The sequence below is a fragment of the Rattus rattus genome, chromosome 16 (genome assembly GCF_011064425.1).
Source record: "Rattus rattus isolate New Zealand chromosome 16, Rrattus_CSIRO_v1, whole genome shotgun sequence".
Lineage (NCBI taxonomy): Eukaryota > Metazoa > Chordata > Mammalia > Rodentia > Muridae > Rattus > Rattus rattus.
The window spans coordinates 39,229,198-39,253,367 of record NC_046169.1 but is presented as its reverse complement, the minus strand read 5'-3'; the positions used below and the strand labels follow the sequence as shown (position 1 = coordinate 39,253,367).

At 52.9% G+C, this 24,170-nt stretch overlaps 1 protein-coding gene and 1 long non-coding RNA gene across 3 annotated transcripts; one reads left to right on the top strand and one right to left on the bottom strand.

The window, feature by feature from the left end:
• Nucleotides 1-8,298: 8,298 nt before the first annotated feature.
• On the top strand, nucleotides 8,299-23,372 carry Tchp (trichoplein keratin filament binding). Of its 2 annotated transcripts, none has more exons than XM_032886779.1 (13): nucleotides 8,299-8,383; nucleotides 9,163-9,347; nucleotides 9,630-9,840; nucleotides 11,486-11,542; nucleotides 13,821-13,889; nucleotides 14,961-15,134; nucleotides 16,016-16,128; nucleotides 16,253-16,319; nucleotides 17,947-18,119; nucleotides 19,129-19,210; nucleotides 20,377-20,562; nucleotides 21,212-21,355; nucleotides 22,182-23,372. In XM_032886779.1, the coding sequence occupies exons 2-13, from the start codon at nucleotides 9,163-9,165 to the stop codon at nucleotides 22,212-22,214; spliced, it is 1,494 nt and encodes a 497-aa protein (XP_032742670.1). In that variant the 5' UTR covers nucleotides 8,299-8,383; the 3' UTR covers nucleotides 22,215-23,372. The 2 variants fall into 2 exon arrangements, with proteins under 2 accessions (XP_032742670.1, XP_032742671.1); XM_032886780.1 differs by having other exon boundaries at nucleotides 8,351-8,444.
• On the bottom strand, nucleotides 8,354-13,916 carry LOC116885489. Its single transcript, XR_004386011.1, has 3 exons — nucleotides 13,639-13,916; nucleotides 9,626-9,807; nucleotides 8,354-8,432 (listed from the first exon to the last, which is right to left on the bottom strand). It is a non-coding gene; the product is annotated as an uncharacterized LOC116885489 (long non-coding RNA).
• Nucleotides 23,373-24,170: the final 798 nt, after the last annotated feature.

Sequence of the window (24,170 nt, the reverse complement as noted above, 5' to 3'; positions counted from 1 at the left end):
TGGGCCTGTGATGCACATCTTGTTCCTGGGGTGCTTAGTTATAATTTAAAAAAACAAAAAACAAAAAACAAAAAAACAAAGCCCAATCGTTCTTTTTATTACACTTACTTATTTGTAGAGGGTTTGGCTCATGCATGTGTGGACAACTTGTTGGAGTCAGGTCTTTTCTTCCATCATGTGGGTCCTGGGGATTGAACTCAGGTCCTTTTGAGTTTTTTTCTACTTTACCAGTCAAGCCTTCTTCCTCGCCTCTAGTTTTCATTGTAAGCTTGACAAACTCTAGAATCACTAGGAAGAGAGTCTCAACAAGGCATTGTCTAGATCAGGTTGGTCTGTAGGGATTGTCTTGATTACATCGACGTGGGAAGACATGTCCACCGTGGGCGGCACCATTCCCTGGATCTGGGGAAACTGAGCTAAGTAATAAGCATGTGATTATCTCCCTGCTTTTGTCTGTGGACGTCATGTGAGTAGCTGTTGTAAGTTCCTGCCACCTCTGGTGTGGTGGACTATGACTGGAATTGCAAGCAAAAATAAATCCTTTCCCCTTTAATTTGCGTTTTTGCTGGCATATTTTATCACAATGGCAGGGGGAAGAATGGGCACCCCATGGCAGGAGTCAGGAATCTCAGGGCTCACTGCATGGCTAGGAAGTAAAAGTCAAAGAGAAAACTGGTCTAAGGACCCAAGTTCCTTATCAATTCCACACACCCACTCCCACCGGTGACCAGAAGACCAGCCCTAGGCTCCCCCTAGTGTCCACACCTTGCAGGTTTTGTCAACTGTCAACAGTGCCTTTGGCTGGGGACCGGAATTTGGTTTGAGAGACAATCTCAATATGAATACGTCACCTCTAGCCCAGGTCAGTTTGGAATGTGAAATCCTCCTGCCTCAGTCTTCTGAATGCTGAGAGCATGTTCACCATGCCGGACTCCAAACCTGTAATGTATGGGCCTGTAGGGGACAGTCTATACTAAAATTGTACCAGCCGGCCCACCTAGATACTCCAGGTAATCTCCTGCCTCAGGATCCTGGAGGACCTTGTGATAATTAATGTCAACACGATGGAATTTAGGATCAGGATGAAAACAAACGTCTGGGTCTGTCTGTGAGGATGCTTTCAGATTGGGTTAACTAACCCTCCCTGACTGTGGGTACCGTTCCCCAGACTAGAGTCCTAGGCTGAATCAACTGGACAAGCCAAGCTGAATACAGTGCACTGACTGGCTCTGTGCGTCAACTTGACCTAAGCTGGAGTTATCACAGAGAGAGGAGCCTCCCTTGAGGAAATGCCTCCATGAGACCCAGCTGTAAGGCATTTTCTCAATTAGTGATGAAGGGTAGGAGGACCCAGCCCACTGTGGGTGGAGCCATCCCCTAGGCTGGAGGTCCTGGGTTCTGTAAGAAAGCAGGCTGAGCAAGCCCTGGGGAGCAAGCCAGTAAGCAGCACCCCTCCATGTTCTCTGTCTGTATCAGCTCCTGCTTCCTGACCTGCTTGAGTTCCAGTCCTGACTTCCTTTGGTGATGAACAGCAACATCGAAGTGAATAAACCCTTTCCTCCCCAACTTGCTTCTTGGTCATGATGTTTGTGCAGGAATACACAACCTGACTAAGACACACAGCGCTCATCTCTCTGCCTAAGGGCCCAGTAGCCCTCAAACTCCTCCTGCCATAAAGTCCTTGCTCTAATGGTGTGTCCCTAAACCATGAGTAGCGTGTACCGTTCCATAAATGGCTTTTGTCAGGTACACTGTCACTCCAATGAGAAGAGCAACGCAGATAACTCGTTCTCAGAAACGAGGCAGTATTTTGAGGTCTCGAGGGTTAGGAGCCGACAGTCAAGTCTACCACACTTCTCTCCCATAGCCTCGCTGGTCTCACGTGTCACACGAGGTGTCACAGAGGTGTCCTCCATGCAGGGCTGATGTGGGGTTTCATGGGTTGGTGAGAATCTGGCCGCTGGCACACTAGCAGGCAGGCCGCCTGTGAGTGACACAGTTATAAATCGAATACTTGAGTACAGACTGGCTACTGCTGGGGACCTGATCCTGGTGACTGTGTCTCTCCCCCTGCCAGGTTTTCAGCAGGATTAAGTGTACCCAGTGGGCTTTGTTGAGCCAACTCCTCTTAGTGTGAAGATCCGCTGTGCCAACTGCCTTTCTGTTCCACAGGGCTGTCTGCCACCTCTCCCTGACGATGCCAAGTTGACAGGAGCCAGTAGGCCTGCGTGCTGCCATCCTGAGAGGCAAGGCGGCATGCGGCAGCCGAATATTTGAAAGTTTTTCATCTCCTAGAGGAAAATAATGTGTTTGGTCATTTGCACAGCGGACTCATATTTGTGCATGCGTGCGTGCATGCAGGTGTGCATGCATTTGGGAGTGGTGTGTGTGTGTGCATGTGTATGCATTTTGATAATAGTACCATCTGTGTGTGTGTGTGTGTACTTTGTCTGGTGTACTACAGCAGTGTCACCAGAGTCATGCGCACAATTATAGGGTGTCCTTCTGGTGGGCAGCCTAATGTCCAGGTACCCTCTGAATAACTTTTGTCCCTTTCAAGGGGAGCTCGCCAACAATGGCAGATGCCTCATGACTCTCATCTGACCTGTATCCTTTTCTTCCTTAAGAATGGTCTCTTAAGAATTAAAAGAGTTCAGAGATTCTCACCAGGCATTCTTGCCAGCCTCAGATAATTATGTATTGTTCATTAGCAGTGCTGACCCTGTAGCCAGTCTCAGTAACCCCCGCCCCTGCCCTCTCATCAGCTGCTGTTAGCACCAACCTCTGTCGCTGAAGCCATACCTCTCGGCTTTCCTCAGTTACCTGGATGATGCTGGGCAGGTCCTGGCATTTCATAGATGTGATATAAATGAAATATATATATAGTTATATATATATATATTGCATATATTGCATATATCATACTACTGTAGTACCGTGGGGCTCTGCCCATGTAACCACACCCAAAGTCACCATCTCCCCAGCAGATGTCCCCACATGCCACTGAATAGAACCGTGCCTAAAGCCCACACCTGTCCCTGTCATTCACAAGGGGTGGAGGTGTGACACAGTTGGCTTGGAGGAATAGGGATTTACATCAACCCTTTGAGGGCACAGCGGGCCAGGGAACCTGAATGAAGAAACACTACCCAGGCAGCCCAGTGAGTCCCTAGCTTCTCCGTTAACAGGTGATCTGCAGTAAACTGATGATCGTCACACACACGTGCTGACCATGTCCCCGGCATTGTGTACAGATAGCAATTAGTAAGCGAGTACTGTTTTATCTGCCATTTATACCCAGAGAACTGAAGCCCAGCCTAAGACATTCTTGGGAGTCCACCGAGACTCTTTTCCCCCACAACAAGCTGGGCTCTAAAGATAATACAGGCAGCAAAAACTGCTAGTGGCGTTCCATCAGACAAATGAATTCCAGCAGGGTTGGAGAGATGGCTCAGAGGTTAAGAGCACTGACTGCTCTTCCGGAGATCCTGAGTTCAATTCCCAGCAACCACATGGTGGCTCACAACCATCTGTAATGGGATCTGGCGCCCTCTTCTGGTGAGTCTGAAGACAGTGACAGTGTACTTATATAGAATAAATAAATAAGTCTTTTAAAAAAGTGTATTCCAGCAGACGGAAGCAGGTAGCGCTACCTGAGGTGCCAAATAGAAGGTTCCTGCATGAATAGAAGGGTCTGGAACGACATTCCATATGTGGCCTCTTGTTGTATACACATAGAATGAGTTTAGATGAGCTTAACTGATTTTGTGGTGTCCTGGCTCACATCTGAAGAAGGGCACCGAGAACAGGCTCCTACGTTGGGGTTTTCTGCAGAATGCACCCTACACGGAGAGGGGTGAGTGAGGGCTGTGACACGCAGCAAGCCCACGTGGGTTGGAGTGAGAGCTGTCCTTCCTGCCAGGCGTTTCAAGGGGCCACGGAGGGGTGAAAGCAACCACACAAACTAGGAACAGTTGCTCTGTGGTAGGCAGACAGAAGCCTCCCAAGGGAGGTCCCTCCTGATGCCCACAACTGGTGACAATGTGGCCAAAGGGATTTGGCAGGTGTGACTAGGTTAAAGGGACTTTGAGGGTGGTCCTAGAGAGCTGGAAAGGGGAGCTCGGGGAGAAGCGCCCAGGCATGGTCCTGAAGCTGAGGAAACATCCTCCAGGGCTGCTAGCCGGGCAGGATATAAACAAAGATGTGTCCAGAAGCGTGCTCAGAGGAAGGGATGACCAGAGGAGGAACCGTGGGCCCTTCCTGCCGTTGTAGGAAAAGGGGCCATATCCTGAGACAGAGAGGAGGCAGAAAAGCAGAAACCGTTGTCTCCCCTTAGCTTCCAGTAAGGATCACAGCCCTGCAGAGAGACCTTGACTCTGTAGGATCATGGTGGACTTCTGTCTTATAGAGCACGGGATGCTCAGAAAATGTTAATAATGGGGACAGAGGCTGCAGAAAGGATGCATTATCTTTGCGATTTCCCTGTAAATTTGAAGCTATTCTGAAAAGGTTATTTTTAAAAAATTATGTGCATTTGCATGTGTCTGTGTGTGTCTATGCACACGCGTGCAGTGACTTTGGAGGCCAGAAGAGGGTGCTGGATCCCCTGGAACTGGAGTTACCCGCCATTGTCAGTCACTTGATGGTAGTAGGAACCAAACTTGGGTCCTTCACAAGAGTAGGATGCTCTTAACTGCTGAGCCATCTCTCTATCCCTTAAAGTTATTTAAAATAAAGACCAAACCAGGCACACTGTTAACAGGGCACGTCTATAATCCCAATGCTCAGGAGGCAGAAGCAAAGGCAGAGACAGAAAGGCAGGCGGGTCTCTGTGAGTTCCAGGCCAGTCTGGTCTACACAGTGAGTTCTAGGAGTGCCAGAGCTACATACATGTCTCACATCCAGCCCCAATATAAATAAAGAGGACCAAGGTGATGTGGTAGCACCTTGGTCCCAGGTACGTGTAGAAAGGAGGATTGCTTGAGAGCAGATTAGACAACAAGACCTCAGACCTGAGAGCAAACCCATCACCCTGGGAAGGAAGCTACCTTCAAGGCCCCTAGCTCAATTCCCAGGACCATGAGAAAAACCAAAACAGAAGGCACAGGCCCCATCTATATCAGTAAAATAAATAAATCAGCACCTCTTTTGGAGGGGGACTGGGTCTCCTGTCTGTCTGTCTGTCTCTCTGCCTGCCTGTCTGTCTCTGACAGGGTTTTAGTGTACAACCCAGGCTGACCTAGAAATCATGATCCTCCTGCCTCAGCCTCCTGGGTGCCAGTTACAGCCATGCGATGCTGCTCCTGGCACAGCATCAGGTGTTTTAAAGGCTCCCCAAATGCTTCTGTGGCAAGCACCTGTACCTCACACAGCGATGCAACTGTGTAGCCTGGGACGGATGGCTGTTCCATCCCTCAGCAACAGCCGCAAGCATTGTACAAACCCCAGAGACTACCGAGAAACAGAATGGAAGGCGGGATTGAAAGCTGCCCCCAGAGCTACTGCTGTCATCAGCAAACACCCTAGACAGTGTTTTGTTTTGTTCTCTCCTGAACACTTATTGCAACGTTGCCTGTCACAAAGCTGGGCTTTGTCGTCACGGAGGGGCATCAGCTTAGCCCAAAGACACCAGCGAAGCCAGGGCAATGGATCCTGAGATGCTGAGAAAGCCACGTGCAGGTAAGGGTGCCCTGGCGACCACCCGCCGATTGAGGGCAGTGCCTACCTCTGGGATTGCTACAGTTGAGCTCAAGGAGAGCACCTCCCGGTCTGCGCCAGCCTCCTCCTGTGCCAGGACACCCACAGGTGCAAGCCACCCTCTCCCCACCCTGCCTCCTTGCTAGGCTTCCCCCGTCACTCCCCCATTGGCCTAAATTTTAAACATTAAAATGTTAAACATAAATATTTTATGTTGCTGGACCTCCTTATAAAGTCAATCTGTTTTGCATTCGCACACGTGTGCGTGTGTGCATGTGAGTGTGCACGTGCACAGGCCACAGAGTGTGTGTGTGTGCGTGTGTGAGTGTGTGCGTGTGTGTGCGTGTGTGCAGAGGGCAGAGGACAGCTCTCAGGAGCTGGTTCTGAAGTTTCCATCTTGTTTGAGGCAGGGTTTCTCTGGCTCCGCCTGCTGAAGTGTAGACTTTGTCTTACCTGGTCTGCGAGCTTTCTCTACCTTCAATCTTACCACAGAAGAGTCGGGTTTACAGATGTGTGATACCACATCTGGCCTCCTTCCTTTTTTTTTTTTTTTTAAAGATTTATTCATTTATTATATATAAGTACACTGTAGCTGTCTTCAGACACACCAGAAGAGGACATCAGATCTCATTACAGATGGTTGTGAGCCACCATGTGGTTGCTGGGAATTGAACTCAGGACCTCTGGAAGAGCAGTCAGTGCTCTTAACTGCTGAGCCATCGCTCCAGCCCGCTTCCTTCCTTTCTTATTTTCTCATTTCCTTCCTTCCTTCCTTCCTTCCTCATTTCCTTCCTCATTTCCTTCCTTCTTTCCTTCCTTCCTTCCTTCCTTCCTGTTCCAGGTATTTGAACTCGTTATTAGACATTTCCTGCCCTTGGTTTGTTTGCTTTTGTTTTTGCTTTTGTTTTTTGTTTTTTGAGACTTATTGTATAGCCCAGGCTATCCTGAAACCCATAAGTGCCAAACCCAGCTTTTGCCACAGCAGGGAAGGGGCATCAGGATAGGGAGGACTTGGGCTCTGGCCCCGAGTCCACAGAGCTTGCTTCAAATTCCAGCTTCACACTCGTCAGTCGTGGTTCCTGGTACAAATGAGAACACTTGTGTGAGGTTCACTCGAGCCTAACTCTCTCTTCCGATTTCCCGGTGGAACAGATACGCCACACGTATGCTAACAAGGTACGAGAGGCAGCCTCTTAGCTGCAGCTGCAACTGGAGCTGCAGTGGCCAGTGAAATTGTGTTAGCCAGTGTGAGGCCCAGGGACAAGCTGAGTGTGAGGCATATGCCTGTAGGCCCAGACCTTGGGAGGCAGAGGCAGGATGAGCCCCAGGGTGAACTCCACACTGACTTCTAGCTTGGGTTGTACAGCAAGACCCTCTTCCAAAGGAGGAGGAGGAAACTCGGGAGGAGGTCTGGAAGTCAGGAGCAGCAATTCTACTGCAGAAGAAACTGAGGCCCAGAAGGGAGCAGGCTTGCCCAAAACAAACCAGGAGTGAACCCCAAACATCTCTGGATCTAACTCAAGTATGCCGAGTTTCCAGCAGGCTGGGAGTTCTGTCAACAGATGAGTGTTGGGCTCCTTCAATAGCGTGATGGCCCTTGCTGGCTTAATCACGCCAGATGGGGGCGCCACCTCCTCCCCAATGAAGCAGGCAGAGGGCAGCCCTAGGGTCAGAGGGCGACCAGGATGGCCACAGCCGGCACGCTGCAGGTTTGAACCTGGTCGTTGGCTCCATGAGAAACAACGGAATGGCGAGGAGAGAGAAAAGAAGTGGGTGGGAAAATGGAAGGAAAAAATGACTGATGGAATATTTATCTATATTTTTACATTATTGGGGGGGCACTCTTTTAGTTTTTTTAGTAAAATAAAACATTATTATACTACTTTATATTATTGTAGGGATTGAACTCAGAGTTTTGAGCATGCTAAATATACACAGCCTCCGAGGCTGCTTTTCTCTTTTTACTGGCATAGGTAGTACATGAACATGTGAGTTACAGCTATTAAAATCTTTATACCCACCACCCATCTGAAGACTACAGTAGTTTACCAAGGACTTGTTATTACGGAGGCCAGCGGTTCTCGGCCTCAGTTGCCTATGGGAAACACCCGTGGATCTTTGAAAATCCTTTATTTCTTCGCTCTGGCCAGGGGATGATTCTCACGTGCCTTGTTTGAGAAACACGGATTTATTTCTCTTCTATCCTATTCCCTTGGTTTCTGTCCTCCTCCCTGCTCTTCCACCCCTCAACTAACCCTCGCGCCCCTGCCTCCCATCCCTACTCCTCCACCCTCCCTCTCTCTAGGTAACCACTCACCCCCATACCTCATTCTTGCTAACTCCCCTACCCCAGGAAACCATCCTGATTGGGTCAGGATTCTTTTCCTTTCTTCCTCCCTTACTTCAAGGACTAACAATGACTGTCGGTTTCCCTCCCACCGCCAGGGCGCGCCAGAACCTCCCCACTACTCCCTTTTTTTCTTGAAGAGCGGCTGGTGTCGCGCGGAAGGAGGTTTGGCCTTCGCGGTGCTCCGTCGTCCCGAGGGCTGCCCGGCAACCGGCGAGGAAACGGCTGGCGTCTGTGCAGCGGGCGCAGCGGGACCCTCGGAGCCTGCGGGCGCGAGATCGAGCTAAGGCTGGCAACTCTTCTCCGGCGAACCTCCGGCGCCAGGCGCAGGAGTCAGAGGTTAGGCTGGGCCGAGGGGCGGGACGAGGCGTCGCGGTCGCCGCGGGACCTGTAAAAAGTTGTATGTCAAGCGCTTGGCACTTTACACCATTTAAAAAAAATTATTTATTTATTTTATGCATGTGAGTACACTGTCGCTGTCTTCAGACACATCAGAAGAGGGTATCGGATCCCATTACAGATGGTTGTGAGTCACCATGTGGTTGCTGGGATTTGAACTCAGGATTCATGGAAGAGCAGTCAGTGCTCTTAACCGCTGAGCCATCTCTCCAGCCCTAATCTTTACATCATTGTCTCAGGTTATTTTTGTTTGTTTTTGAGGCGAGGGGGTCTTCCTGTTTTGCCCAGGTTGGCCTTGTACTCTTGGACTCAAGTGATCTTCCTGCCTCGGCCTCCAAAGTACCTGGGACCTTTGGGTCATGCCCCTGGGACCTGCTTGCCCCTGCAGTTTTGTGCAGAACTTAAAAGTCCTCGATGTCCTAACCCAGCCTTGTCAAGGACAGTTTCTATGTCTGCAGTTTCCCTGATCATGGCTGGCCACTGCTGGGCACAGTGCGGGTTTATTTAAATTGATACTTTGCAGCCGTGGTGGCAAGTCATTTAAAACATTCTGGCGTGGGCCTCATTCTAAAAAAATTGATCTTGAGGTTGTTCTAAGGCGGGTATGTGGGTCTTCTAGCTGTGATAAAGGTGCAGTCAAGGGAGGAGTGAGTGCCATCCACAGAGAGAGGAGGCATCCAAATGGGAGTTAGCCCACTGCTTGTTTCTGTTCCCTTCAGATGGCGCTCCCCACGCTGCCCTCTTATTGGTCCAACCGCAGACCCGCGAATTTCCGCTACCGCCAGCAACAGCAGGAGGACGAGTTTCGCCAGCAGTGGGAGCAGAACAGTCGCTATTTCAAGACGTGGGACCTCCACAACTCCAAACAGTCCAAATGGACCTCCAAGACCTCCTACCAGCGGAGGCAAGTGTCTGCATGTCGGGTGGAGGCTAGGGTCTGAGTGCCCGTCCCCCCCCCCCAGTCAGGGGATTGTAGCCTCAGGGCTTAGGGACTGTGGCTTTTGACAGCTTGAGTTATCTCCTGGTGATGCTGGAAACTGGGATGTGCTGGGCAGAGGTGATGCGCGTTTTCAGGTTCAGAACAGTTGTCTTCCCTGTAGGTGTTTAACACCCCCCCAACTTTATATAGAAATGTATATCAAACTGTGACCTGGTGTGACTGATGCGAAGTGGGCTCCTTACCTAGCATGCACGCCCTCTACTGTGGTAAGATGGAGGAGGAGAGGAGGAAGAATCTGGAGGTCCGGCGGGAGAGACTCAGGAAGCTTATGCTGGAGGAGCAGGACTTGCTGGCCGAAGAGCTGGAGGAACTGAGGCTGAGTATGAGCCTGCGGGAACGAAGGCTCCGGGAGCAGCACAGGGATCTGAAGTCAGCCCGAGAAGAACAAAGGAAACTGGTAACTACCCTAGACCGGAAGCAGATTGCAGGGCGGGGAGTCCCAGCCGGAAGTCACAAGTGCATCTATGGGGTTGTTCTTGGGTGCCTGGTCGGATGAGATGATCAGGTGACTAAAGCCCGTGGGGAAAGCACCCACTGCCCCGTCCCCCCAGGGAGGAAAGGTTTAGCTCGTGGTTTCTGAGGGTCTCAAGCGATTGTAGTGAGGAAGGCATGGAGTCAGTGACCAGTGGTGCTCCAAGTTCTGCTGGCTCAGAAAGCAGTGGCTGTTAGAAAGGGGGGGTTGGCCTATAGCCTTCAAAGACCCACCACAGTGGGCTGTTGTCTCCAGCTAGTTCCTGTCCCCCTAGAGACCCCCTGGCTTCTCTGAATAGTGCCAGAGGCTGGAAAGCCATTGTTTTTATTGTTGGTTTTGTTCTTTTGAAAGGTCTCACTGTGTAGTTCTGGTTTGCCTGGAACTTTGTTTATAGATCAGCCTGGCCTGAGACTCCCAGAGATCTGTCTGCCTCTGCCTTCCAAGTGCTGGGATTAAAGGTGAATCTCCTCCCAGGACAAGAGCCAGCCTCTAAAGTGTGAGGCTGGGGGAAGGTTAAGATCCTGCTCATAGCAATGATCTGAACCACATAGGGTAAAACGTTACAGATTTGTGCCAGCTGGGGAGTATGGCTATGTTTTGTTGGTACTTTGAGGATGTAGCCCAGGTTGGCCCACAATGGCTGTCCCACAGCAGACAGACCAAGAATGCAACAGTTGTTGAGCCCATGACCCTCTGTTGTCTCTGCACTCCCAGCCTGGTGCTGGGAGTCTGGTTTTCAGTCTATGTTAGAATCCTGAAGAAGTTGGAGGTAATTGTAACCTCGTTCTTTTCCACCCGGCCTCTTTGTTTCCTGAAATAACAATCTTGAGACTTCTTATATATGAACGAATGCCTAGGCCAATGGCTTTGGCTTATCTAAGCCATGCCACGTGGTTAGTTACCTCTCCTAGGTTCATGTGTCTATCTCTGTCTGTCAGTGTTGGCATTTCCCAGAATCCTCTCTTCCCTGGATGCCCGACCTTCCAGTCCCGCCTCAGCTCATCGGTCAGAGGCTTTTTAGTGAGGGCAGATGCCTCCATACTGTACCTTGCAGAAGAGAGTCTCACACTGGCCACAGTCACGGGATGGATGAGCGTGCCAGCAAGACTGAGGGCAAGCGGCCGGAGGCCAGCGCCCACTCTTACAGGGACTGTTTGGTGTGTGGCTTATAGATCACAGCATGGGAGTCTCCTTCATTGTTTCTGTTCTGTGGTCCCACAGAGGCCTGGGAACTCTGTATTTTATCTTTTGCGTCTCAGTGGTAACTAGCCTCGGTCTATGTATTTTAGCCTAGTATGTATTTGGAAACTTCTGCTCCTAGTAGGGACCCGGCCGCAGCACCAGATCTGAGCTAGCTCTTGTCCGCTGGGAGAGGCATTTCCCCATGCCTTCCATTCGGCTGCTCTGATGTCCTATCCCCAGAGCTCGTGTGCAAGGGAAGCAGGTTTGAATGGCAGACGGAGTGTCGACACTGAAAGGAAGCTCACAGCCTGAGCTGCCCTCTGTTGTGCCTCGTCTAAGTGTGGATGGATTCGGATAGCGACCTCACATCTCCTGTGTCTCTTGATAGATGGCTGAACAACTTCTGTATGATCACTGGAGGAAGAACAACCCGAAACTTCGAGAGGTGAGAACTTCGCCTGCATAGGTGACATCGTGTTTTCAGATTTTGTTCCTTTGTTTCTGAGTCTGGATGTGTGTTGGACAAATATAGTGGGGAAAAGAGGGCCAGGCAGGGCTGAGCGGTGACCTCTGGCACGCAGACCACCCTTGGGGATTTGTTCTTCAGCCCAGGAGCTCTCTGCCTGCCCCGTGGGCTGCAGAGACCTGGGCAGTGGGCTCAAGATGTCTCCAAGAGAGGTTTCTGGAGGGGAGGAGCTTCAGATGGATAATATGGAGTGAGGAATAGGTCTTCTGCACGCTGGGGTGCTCCTCACAGCTGCACGCTGGGGTGCTCCCTCACAGCTGCTGCTGGGGTGCTCCCTCACAGCTGCCGCTGGGGTCCTCCCCTCACAGCTGCTGCAGCTGGGGTGCTCCCTCACAGCTGCAGCTGGGGTGCTCTCCTCAGCTGCTGCAGCTGGGGTGCTCCCTCTCAGCTGCCGCTGGGGTGCTCCCTCACAGCTGCTGCAGCTGGGGTGCTCCCTCACAGCTGCAGCTGGGGTGCTCCTCACAGCTGCGCTGGGGTGCTCCCCTCACAGCTGCGGCTGGGGTGCTCCTCACAGCTGCAGCACAGGGTGCTCCTCACAGCTGCACGCTGGGGGGCTCCCTCTCAGCTGCACGCTGGGGTGCTCCTCACAGCTGCACGCTGGGGTGCTCCCTCTCAGCTGCACGCTGGGGTGCTCCTCACAGCTGCACGCTGGGGTGCTCCCTCACAGCTGCACGCTGGGGTGCTCCTCACAGCTGCACGCTGGGGTGCTCCCTCACAGCTGCACGCTGGGGTGCTCCCTCTCAGCTGCACGCTGGGGTGCTCCCTCAGCTGCACACTGGGGTGCTTCTCTTGGCAGTGTGGTCAGAGTGAGCCAGACCGGGTGGTGCTGCATGTTGGGTTCCTGAGGTGAAGCCTGGCCTTGGGAGGAGACAGGAGCCATGTCTGCATCCTGGGGCAGAGGGAGTGATGTCTTGGTTGGCATCTGTCACTCACAGAGGTTGGCTGGAGGCCATTAAGTCTCTTACTGTCTACGCACTTCAGCAATGTTTGGACAGGTTTGACACTGTCACTTTACGTAGCTTGTTGTGTCTAGAAATTGACAGTAGCGACTCCAGATGAGATGGCTCCACAGGTAAAGGTGTTTGCTGCCAAACCTGGTGACCTGAGTTCATCCCAGGGCCAACACCGGTGAAGGGCAGAACCAACTCTCACAGGTTATCTACAGTTGTCACACACACACACACACACACACACACACACACACACACACACACACACACGCACATACATACACATACACGTACATACACATACACACACATACATACACACACGTACATACATACACACACGTACACACATATACACACACATACACAAACACCATACACTAAATGTAAAAATATTAAAACAATAAGAAAGCTAGATGGAATGGCTCATTTTTTCTTTTCTTTTTGTTGTTGTTTTTTGGGGTTTTTTGAAGCAAGGTCTCACTCTGTAGCCCTGTCCGTCCTGGAACTCACTGTGTAGACTGGGCTGACTTTGAACTCACAAAGATCCACCTGCCTCTGCCTCCCGAATGCAGGGGTTCACTCCTTTAATCTCAGCACTGGGGAGGCAGAGGCAGCTGGGTCTCTGAGTTTGAGCCAGGATTTTTGTGAGCCAAGCTCAGGGCTGGCCCTGCTTACCCAGGTTTCCTGGGCTCTCCTTTCAATTGCAGCTCTGGGTTCCTGGAGAGCGCATTTGCCCTTTTGTTGCAGGTTTAGGCGGGGCTTAGGAGCACGTGACCCTTTGGTCTCCTACTTGCCGGACACTGAGATTGGTGGTGCTGATTTTACTGATGGTTGTGTGTGAGGGCCACGGATGTGTCGTGGCCCTCGTGTGGAGGTCAGAGGTCAACTGCTCCCCTCCCACCTTGCAGAGACAGAGTTTGCCCCTTTCTGCTGCTCAGTTAATCTGTGCTAGCTGGCCTTGAACTCCTGGGCTTGCAGAAGTTCTCTTGTCTCTGCCTCACACCTTACCTCAGAGGTGCCAGAATCCCACGAGCATCTCACCACATCCTGCCTCTTACTTACGTGGTGCCAGGGATTGACCTTAGGTGTGAAGGCCGTGACTACCCTGGCCCTCATCCAGACTGCTTTTGTTGGGGCAGCGAGTCATGGTCAGGTTCCAGCAGGTGGCACCGACCGCAGTAAGTCACCTCGGTCAGTCTCACGCAGGCCCTTGGGGAAATTAATATTTTCTTTCTCACCCTCAGATTGAGTTGGACCTTCACAAGAAGCATGTGATAAATTCCTGGGCAACACAGAAAGAAGAAAAAAAACAGGTGTGTAATGTGCGACCCTCACACACTGTGTGCATCTCCGTCCACACTTGTGACGCTGTGGTGTGTGATGTGTGACCCTCACACACTCGTGACTGTCTGGTCTATGCTCCTGACCAGATGAGCAGCAGGTGCCCGCATAGCTGCTTCCTGCCTGTGCAGGCTGGTGTTTGCTTTGCACATGCTCATATGCGTGTTCCTGTGTGTGTATAGGTGTGTACATGCACATGTTAGGTGTGTGTGCGGGTGTCTGCACGAGTGTGTTCATGTGTGTGTGTGGTGTGAGAGATGTTTCCCGGGGCCCAGCCGTCTCTTTGAGGGAGGGTCTTTCAGAAGTCTACAACTTCCTCAAGCAGACCTCCAAGGCCCCGTGGGACCCTCTGTTTCCACTTCCCCGAGACTAAGGCTACAAGCGTGGGTTCTTCTGACAGCTTTTTCTTAAATTAAGAAAAAGTTTTTAAAATTTATTTTTCCGTGCCTGGGTGTTTTCCCTGCATGTATGTCTGTGTATTTCAAGCACGCCTGGTACCTTTGGAGGTCAGAATACGGCGTTGAATCCTCTGGGAGTGGAGTTATGGACAGCTGTGAGCTGCCATGTAGGTGCTGGGAATTGAACCCGGGTCCTCTGTCCTCTGGAAGAGCATCCATAGTTGGTGCTTTTAACCATGGAGCTGAGTATGTGTGTACCGTGTGTGCTAGTATCTGAGAGGCTGGGTGAGGGGCATCAGGTCACTCAGAGGGGGAGTTAGAATGCCTGGGGCCTGATCTGGGTGCGGGCGGAGCTCTGGAAGAGCAGCGTGAGCCCTTACCTGCCATCCACCTCCGCCCCAGCATCGTAAACCTACATCTCAAACACTGGACCCTGGCTGATCTCCTGCAGCCCTCGGGGCCCCTCTGGGGTTGAGTCCACACGATGCTTTTAGGTTCATTGAGTCATCTTTGGGGGGAGGAAGAACCCAGCACTGTGAAGCCTCGGGGCTTCCAGGCTGAGCTTGCCTGAGCCCTGCCTCAGCGGAAGGGCAACAGGGAGCCGAATCTCTGCTGGCTGCATGTTGATGTGTTGCCCTCTTACAGCAAGAAGCCACTGAGAGGCAGGAAAACAAGCAGTTTGAGAACGAGTATGCGGCCGCCCGCCAGGAAGCTGAGGCTAGGCTGAAAGCGGAGGAGGAGAGGAAGCAGCTAGAGGGTCAGCTGCAGGCCGAGGCTCTGCGCCAGCAGATGGAGGAGCTGAAGCAGAAGGAGATGGAGGTGAGGGGGAGCCCTCCTGACCAGACTGAAGATCACAGCAGGGGTGGGGGTTCTGTGAGCCGGATCCAGACTGGGTCCTCTCTTCTCATGCGTGTACCCCTTCCTGGTTCTGCTGAGATGCCCCAGTGTGTCTCAGACTTTGGAACATTATGGTCTAGGACACACCTGTCCGCTCGGGCGACACACCTGTCCGCTCGGGCGACGCACCTGTCCGCTCGGGCGACGCACCTGTCCGCTCGGGCGACGCACCTGTCCGCTCGGGCGACGCACCTGTCCGCTCGGGCGACGCACCTGTCCGCTCGGGCGACGCACCTGTCCGCTCGGGTGACACGCCTCGTCAGGGCCTTTTAGATCAGGGTCTTTCCAGTGGGACATGCTCTAGCACACAGTGCACAGCATTCTACTAGTAACGAGTTTGGGCTTTGGTGTGTAAGTCATGAGGCATCTTGGTCCAGTGAGCTGCCTTTGAGAACACTGTGGTTTCCTGAGAGAGCAGAGTCCTCTGTTCAGATGGAGAGAGGCCTTTCCTCTTTGGTCTCCTGTGTCCCTTTCCCCGCCCCATTGTTTTAATAACTAGGGATGTAGTGCCCACCACTCATTGTGGATGTAGAGATAGTGTCCTTGTCCAGACAAGGACATGTTCATCTCTGGTTTCCCCATGGCGGCTGTGCTGGCCCAAGAGACTGAAGCTAAGTTAGCTAGTGTGGGCCGGCACAGGAAGTCTCTCTGGCTGGGCCAGGCTTGTAGCAAGGCTTAGTTGAGGTGGGACTCATTAGACACATGAGGGGATCATGATCATCCAGGCCAGCCTGTGCTTACGTAGTACCTGCCCGACACGGAGAGTTGCACGAGGACAGTCTGCTTGCCCCGTCTTACAACAGGCCACCAAACTGAAGAAGGAACAGGAGAACCTGCTGAAGCAGCACTGGGAACTGGAAAGGCTGGACGACGAAAGGAAGCAGATGGCCATCGTCCGGCGCAAGACAGAGCTAGGGTGTGTAGGGAAGCCTGGGCTCTTCCAGGGGGGCGGGCCTCTGAGATCCAAAGGGGGTGTGGCCTGCGGTGAGCAGATATTGATTGGCTCTGCGGGACTGAAGCGGCTTGGTTCCCCTCTGCAGGCGCATCTTGCGACATCAGTATAATGCGCAGCTCAACAGGCGCACCCAGCAGATCCAGGAGGAGCTGGTGAGTGAGTGGTGCTGGCAGGCTTTTGGGAACGGTATCGCCACTGCGCAGGCGGGACCTGAGTGCGTGCGTCCTTGCATAAAGCCCAGGTGGGACCAGAGCAGTGTTGGGGGCGGTGCAGAGGAGAGTGGGTCACACTCGACAACACTACCAGTCTGTGCCTTCCGGGGCTTGGTGCGGCCATGGTGGGCTGCATTTTTTTTAAAGATTTATTTATATATATATATACTTTATATATATACTGTGGCTGTCTTCAGACACACCAGAAGAGAGCATCAGATCTCATTGCAGATGATTGTGAGCCATCGTGTGGTTGCTGGGATTTGAACTCAGGACCTCTGGGAGAGCAGTCAGTGCTCTTAACTGCTGAGCCATCTGTCCAGCTGCATTTGTCTGTTTTTTTTTGAGACAGGCTCTCACTGTGTACCCTTGGCTGGCTAGGAACATGCTATGTAGACCAGACTGGGCTCAAACTCACTGAAATCCATCTGCCTCTCCCTCCCAAGTGCTGGGTTTAAAGGATGTGCCGCCATACGTGGTGTGTAGGTGTTCATTTAAAATAAGTAAGTAAATGAATGAATGCAGGCTGGGGAGTGGAGGGGCAGCTCAGTGCTTCAGATCACTTGCTGCTCTGGCAGAGGACCTGGGTTTGGTTCCCAGCACCCACTTGGTGCTCCAAGGCACCAGGTATACACAAGGTGCACATGTATTCAGTTGAAACACTCAGAACCGGTGAACAGAAACTGAAATGTTATGCTAGAGTGTGGGGAGGCAGGCATGTGGCACCGTGTGCACGTGGAGTCTGAGGAGACTCCTGAGGAGGACGTTCCTTCAGCTCAGGTCAGTATGGCAGGGGCTCTACCTGCTGAGTCTGGCTGGCTCACCCTTAGGTCTTCATGGGAAAACCGTGGAGGCAATGCAGATGTGAGCTGGCTAAACTAGCAGTCATTTCACGGTGGGCACACGTCGGGCTTCTCCTGGCCTCCCTTGGTGTCCTTCCTGTCTGCAGCCATGCCTGCTTCTGCACAGATCTCCTGGTCTTGCTTACCCCACGCCCCCTGAGGCAGTTCCTGCCGTTTCCCAGCGCCGGTTCAGTTGCGTTGCTCACGACGTTTTTATGGGAAAGACAAACGTACTCGGTAGCTGCGTGGTGTCTCTGTCATGAAGTGTAGGATGCTGGGGGTGAGCTGTCACCGTTCTGCTGCACCTTGGATCCCCCTGCTTTTGTTGTCGTGTTGAGCTGTGTAGACACGGCTAATCCAGCACCCCCTGCCTGTGTGCGTTCAGGGATTCTGGGCTCCTACATTTACAGTTGCAGTGAGCAGTTCGTGCGTGTGTCTGTTCAAGTTCTGCTGTAATTTCTTAGACGGGTTCCTACCATACAGTGCTCTGAGCTGTGCTGTTGTCATGCATGTCCAGGGGCGTGTGCCTGTGGTGGTACAGGTGGCAGGAGGGGCCAAGTTTCTGACCTGTGCAGTGCCTGAAGCGGATGCTGTGGCCCAACTCCTTCCCTTCGGTCCTGAGAATGTGTCAGGCCCCACTTGGCTGGGTAGAAGAGACTATGTGGGAAGGCGGGCGGGCTCACCTTGCTGCACCAGGGCTCTGACCAGCCCACCCCTGCATCCAGGAGGCAGATGGGCGGATCCTGCAGGCACTGCTGGAGAAGGACAATGAGTTGCAGCAAGTCGAACTGGCCAGGCGGGAGCAAGCCATGGCCGATGCGGCCCAGATGAAGCAGGTCATTGAGGAGCAGCTGCAGCTGGAGAAGGAGCGGGAGGCAGAGCTGCAGCAGCTGCTGAGGTGAGGGGACAGTCCGGGGCGGGAGGCTCTGGGAGGTGCCCTCAGGGCTGCAGAGGTGAGGGTGCTGAGGTGAGGGCTGCAGAGGTGAGGGACAGTCCGGGCGGGAGGCTCTGGGAGGTGCCCTCAGGTTCTTGGGTGTGCCACTTTTGTTCTGAGACCTCTGTCCTTGTAACTCACTCACCTTCCCCAGGGAACATGGTTCAAAGGTTCAGAGTGACAGTAATGACATGTTCATGTCAAGTCTTAAAACAGGGTGAGGAGGTTGCTTCCGAACGGAACTGTTGAATGCTGCTTAGCTCTGTAACAATTGGGTCTGGATCCTGACAAGATCCTGATGATAGTGCCACCATAACGCCTTGGCTGGTCTCTACCTCCTCAGTGATCTCCTTAGCGCCTAGGGGCTGGGACTGCTGGCCTCTGTGCCTGGCTTTAGGGCCTAAAAGCCCAACCCATAAATGGAAATATTTATGTGAGTGCACTGTCCCTGTTCTCAGACACACCAGAAGAGGGCACCTGATCCCATTACAGATGGTTGTGAGCCACCATGTGGGTGCTGGGAATTGAACTCAGGACCTCTGGAAGAGCAGTCAGTGCTCTTAACCGCTGAGCCATCTCTCCAGCCCCGGAAATAGCCAAATAATTAGGCAGTATACCCTGGTGTTCAGACACTGTTATTGGACCCTGACATTCAGCCAAGTGGTGGGCATATGGCTCATGGAGATCCGAGGAGGTTGCTTGCTGCCTTGAGGTAAGCCGGTGGTCATCCCAATGGGGTGGTGACTGGGCTCTGGGGCAGGCGGTAGCCTTCTCCTGTCTCTGGCCTGTTGGTTTTATTACCTCAGCGCTAAATGATGACCTGAAATACTACAGAAGTGTTGTCCTTAACTGTCATCATAGGAAAGCTGGTGTGGATGCACTTGCCTGAAGCTTGGCGCCTGCGTGTGCCCTCCCATCCATCAGCCTTTGGTGATGGCGTAGAGCCTCTCCTGTCCCTTTTGTGTTTGTCCAGGGAAGAGGCCAAAGAGATGTGGGAAAAGAGAGAAGCAGAGTGGGCTCGAGAGCAGAGCGCGCGGGACAAACTGATGAGCGAGGTAACTCCAAAACCACAGCGTCTGGGCTTCCTACCGTGCACTTGATTTGGAGCGCTCTCGTCAGCAGTCGCTCAGCTCCTCAGCAGTGGCAACACCACGCAGCTGCGTGTTCCGCCACCCTCAGGGGGGCTCCCTAGGGTCCAGTGGAGCAGCATCTGTGAGGGCTGCAAGGAACCTTGTCACCAAGCTGCCAAGTCATTGTCACCTCTGCCCTGAGAGTTATGCCAGAGTGGGCTGGAACTGTCATGTCTGCGTTTGGATAATGCAGCCTGTGGCTTTCCCTCTTCCTCACTTCAGTGTCCCCCGCTCGTGGCCATGTTATTGTCCCCTTCCTTGCAGGGCATGTGTCAGGTCTGGTGGCTCCTTGGTTCCTGGGCTGGGGCTGGAACATCAGATTGCTCTGGGTCAGGGTCCAAGTTGCAAATGACAACAGGTTGATTAGCAGGAATTACCTCCGAGCAGGAGAGGGGATGTGTGGCTTCATCCTGCCTACCTGTGTGGCCACCACTGTGGGCTGAGTCACATATGTTTCTCTGAAGCTCCTCCTCGCTTGTGTGGAGGCCTCCCCAGCGTTTTGCTGTCTTCCCCAAAGCACTGCTGTGTGCTGTAGGTTGGTATCTTTTAGGGTTCTGTTGTGAGGGGACACATGAGCTACAGCAGCTGGAGAGGAAAGGGTCTATTGGGCTCCCAGCTCTCAGGGCAGTCTGTCTCTGAGGGAGCCAGGAACAGAAGCAGAGGCCATGGAGCGATGCTGCTTGCCGGCTTGCTCCTCAGGACTGGCTCAGCTTGCTTCCTCTTACAACTTGGGGCCACACACCCACCCGAGGGTAGCACCATCCACAGTGGACTGGGTCCTTCATGGTAGTCATTAACCAAGAAAATTCCCTACCGACCTGCCTATAGGCCCGCCTATGGAGGTGTTTTCTCACTGAGAATCTCCTTCCCAGATGATTCTAGTGTGTGAGAGTTAGAAAAACAAACTAAACTGACCAGGACAGTTGGGATGGATGAGCGAGCAGCGGCCCACACTGGGCTGTGGCTCAGGCCGGCTCTCTGTGTATTAGGGCGGGTTAGACTGGGCTGGTGTGGATGTGGTTGTATCCAGGACGAGACTTGGAACAGATGCTTTAGACGGAAATGCAAACCTTCCTTTCCCCCTTGGCCAGGTTCTGACCGGCAGGCAGCAGCAGATCCAAGAAAAGATTGAACAGAACCGGCGAGCACAAGAGGAGACCCTAAAATACAGGGAAGAACTCATCAAGAGTCTCGAGGAGGGGAAGCAGTTAGCTCTGCGGGCAAAGGAAGAGAGTGAAGAGCTGAAGTCAGCCAGGAAGCAGGAGCTGGAAGCCCAGGTGGGGCTCAAGGGCGAGGGAAGCCTCTTCAGGACGGGGCCCTGGAGGCGCAGGCTCTGCAAGGTTCTCGGGACCCTGCAGAGCAGAGCTCGGAGTTCCCTGATGCTGTTCCATTGCTTCCTCACCTCCAAATCCCTGTTGGTTTCTGCAGCTTCCTGACATTAAAAGAATACTCTGTGTGTGTGCGTGTGTGTGTGTGTCTGTGTCTGTGTGTCTGTCTGTGTGTGCGTCTGAGTGTCTGAATGTGGGTCTGTGTACTTGTGTGCGGTGTCCAAGGTGGCCAATAGGAGGCACTGGCTCTCCTGGTGCTAAGTCACAAGCAGGTGAAAGCCACTCGCCTGTGTTTGCTGGGCACTGAGCTACTTCTCTGTAGAGCAGTTTGTCCTGACCACTGAGCCATGGCCCTGGTGCATTCTGGGTTCTTAGTCTGTGGAAGCCAGGCCCATGTCACTGTCCCTTTTCTTCCATCACACTGTTCTCCAAACACATGGGTGCATTGAGAATTGTCACAAGGTTCACAGTGCCATCCGCATGGCCTTTCCCAGCCCTCAGGTTCTTCTGGCTGCTGGCACTTGCCATCCGTGTTCTTGCTTGAAGGGGGCTGTGCCCTGCGGGTCTTGTCTTTGGTGACTCTGTTGTTGGTGTCCAGGTTGCGGAGCGCCAGTTCCAGGAGTGGGAAGCAGCCCGGCAGGAGGAGGAGGAAGAGAAGGAGGCCAAGAAGGCAGAACAGCTCTCCAACGCCCGGCTGCAGCAGGAGGCGAGGACCATGGTGAAGAGGGGCTACAGGCCCAAGGTAGGCACCTACCAAGTGCCAAGCCTCCATAGCTCCATCCCGAGCTCTTCTTGTCTCCTCCTCGTGTCTGTCTGTCCCGACTGGTGATAGCGTCTGCTGTTCCTTGACTGGACCACAGATGGTCCGAGAGTTCTGCTCCAGTCCCTGCTGCTTCAGCCTTGGCAAAGCCCAAGAGGCTGATGGCTGATCTTGTGTCTGCCCACTCTGTTGGGGGGCAAAGTGCAATCTAGAAGAGCCCGGGGCATAGCTGGTGAGAGATGACAGTGGGGCGAGGTCCTAGCTGCCCAGTGAAGCCAGGTAACCAAGAGACCTAACCTGTCCCCCCTTTCCTTCTGCTGTAGTCGCTTTCTGTGCATCTTTCTGTTTGCACCCTGAGCAGGGCAGCATGGAGGAGCAAGGGCTGTTGTGCTTATCGTGAGGGACCCGCTGACTAGGCTCTCTGGAGCTGGGCCCCTGGTATTCTGACGGCTGTGTGCTGCAGGAGAGCATTCATTGCGTCACTGTCCGAGAACCAGGGGCTTGGGTGGAGTAAGACTAGAGTAGGGCTTCCATTTACTGAAGAACATCAAAGCCCTGTAGACAGAGGGCTCCAAGCACAGGGAACAGCATTTCCAAAGTCACCTGGGCACACATCAGAATGTCAGGATCTGCTTCACAGAGCACACGCACATGTCTCAGGGCAGGTCATAAAGGGCCTTATTTACATCTCAGAGACAAGGCTCTCAGCCATAAGTGAAAACTCAGTTGGATGCTCCTAATAAAAGGGAGTCGGTTCCCAGTGTTCCCGACTGCTGACCTAATTAAATGTTATGCTTTCTTTTCTCAGATTCATGGACACCTCAGGATTGCCTGGGACTGACGTTGAACACAGAGAAGCAAGCCGACGTGACAGAGCTCGCGGCAGTTGTACAGTGTTGGTTCTGGCCAAGGCTCAGGGTGCTGCTGACCATTTGAGCCATGCCTGTGAGCGCATCATGGTCCATAGATGTCAGGATGCCATGGGTGTGCGGCCCTGCTGAGAGCCCTTCCCTGCCGTCCTCACCCAGACAGGCCTTACAGACTCATGTCTGCAGTGCCCCCCGAGGTCACACACTGCTTTATAAGTAGATTTTAGAGCTATTCGAAGAAGTCATATTCCATGACAGGATAGTAAGTTCTCTTGTCTCCCCTGTAGTTGTCTGCTCTAGGGAGGACCAGGCAGAGGGAGGAGAGAGCCTTTTAGGTTTTACAGTTGCCGTTAGAAGTTAAGCTATTGGAGGTAGACTCATAGGTCTTGGTGTAGTTAGTTTCAGTTGTGAGCTGTGTAGCCCCAAGGATCACATGGTGTGTATTGCGGAAGAGCCGGCAGTCTGGAAAGACAGTGACAAAGGAGCCCTTGTTTGGAAGTGTTGTGAGAGCTACCCATAGGAGCTGGGGGTGCTTAGTGTGGGGTACTTGACCTTTCACCTATGGTCCTCACCTCAGCTCTACACCATCAAGAAGCAGAGTCCTATAGAGAGCACTTGAGCCCAACACGTGCCACCTCTCGAGTCCTCAGGGTCCCTTGGTTGGCTGGCCCAATAGAGACAGGGTTGACAGTGACCTTTCGAGTCTGGGGAAGGCCTATCTATGTGCAGCCCCATGGGAGTTAGGTGCCCAGAGGAACACTGGCGAAATGGCACGAGACTCAGAATCACAGATGAGCGTGTCCCCACTGTTAGATCCCAATTCACCTCTGCAAGCGGCTCTGGGTCCTGGTCGCGAGAGTTGGATTGTTATGACTTGTATCTCTCTGTAGCCTTCCTTTCGTCCCTGTATTCAAGATTCTGCCAACTCTGCAGACTATAGGGTGTTTGCTCTGGTCATGGGAACCCAGAGGTAGAAGAGCCTGGGTTTGAGGGCTGCATGGCTTCTCAGTCTGTTTCATTTCCTGCCTTGGTTCTCGGATGCGGCCCCAGCGCTGTTTACCTCACACACTTTCGAGCACTCGCCCTTTTCAAATGCACACTGACTGTGAAGTAAAGCTGTTTCACCTCAGGCTGTGGAGGCTGCTTTCTGCTGCGGTAGGCTGGTGGGCGCTGGGTGTGACTGGCATGTCATCATGGAGCACAGGACCCCGTTTGATACAATGGTCCAAGCTTCTTGAGTCAGGTCCTCTGGCGATCCATGTGTACAGAGTCGGGTCGCAGCTGCTGTGGCTGTGGAATACCCGGTGCTCTGTGCAGACAGCCTGTCCTTTGGGCTGCTCTCATCAGTCTCCCGAGGGGAGCCAGGCCTTCGGAAGGCCCTGGCAGGAGTTAGACACTAGACCCAGCCACAGACACACAGACAGCATAGCAGGAGACCAACCATGGCGCCACAGGGAGTCAACACAGCCCTGTTCTCTATGGACAGGAAGCTTTCCTTCCACCTGGATCTTAGGAGCTCTCTGTTCATGAACTAAAGCAGTCGCTCTCAGGACTGTGATGCCCTCCATGGCCTGGCCTGGGTCAGCCACGTGGAGTGTGACATCTCATCTGAGGAAGGCAACCTTTATGGTCACCAGAACACAGTCACGTTTCTGTGAGAAGTAGCTACAGTGTCTTAATTCTCACTTGAGGACATGAGGCCGCCAGCGTGCTGCCCCAAGGTGCTCTCCTCAGAACACAAGCCCGCAGCTCCCTGCGTTCCTTTCCCTGAAACAGCCAGTGCTCCATTCCCCCAGTGACTGTAGGCAGGGCATTCATAAAAGTCCTCCCACCCCGTTCATGCCACCTGAGCTGCGACTCCCAAGATGGCACTGAGCACATAGCCTAACTGGCCACACCCAGCTTCCAGCCGCCTCTAGTTTTCATAA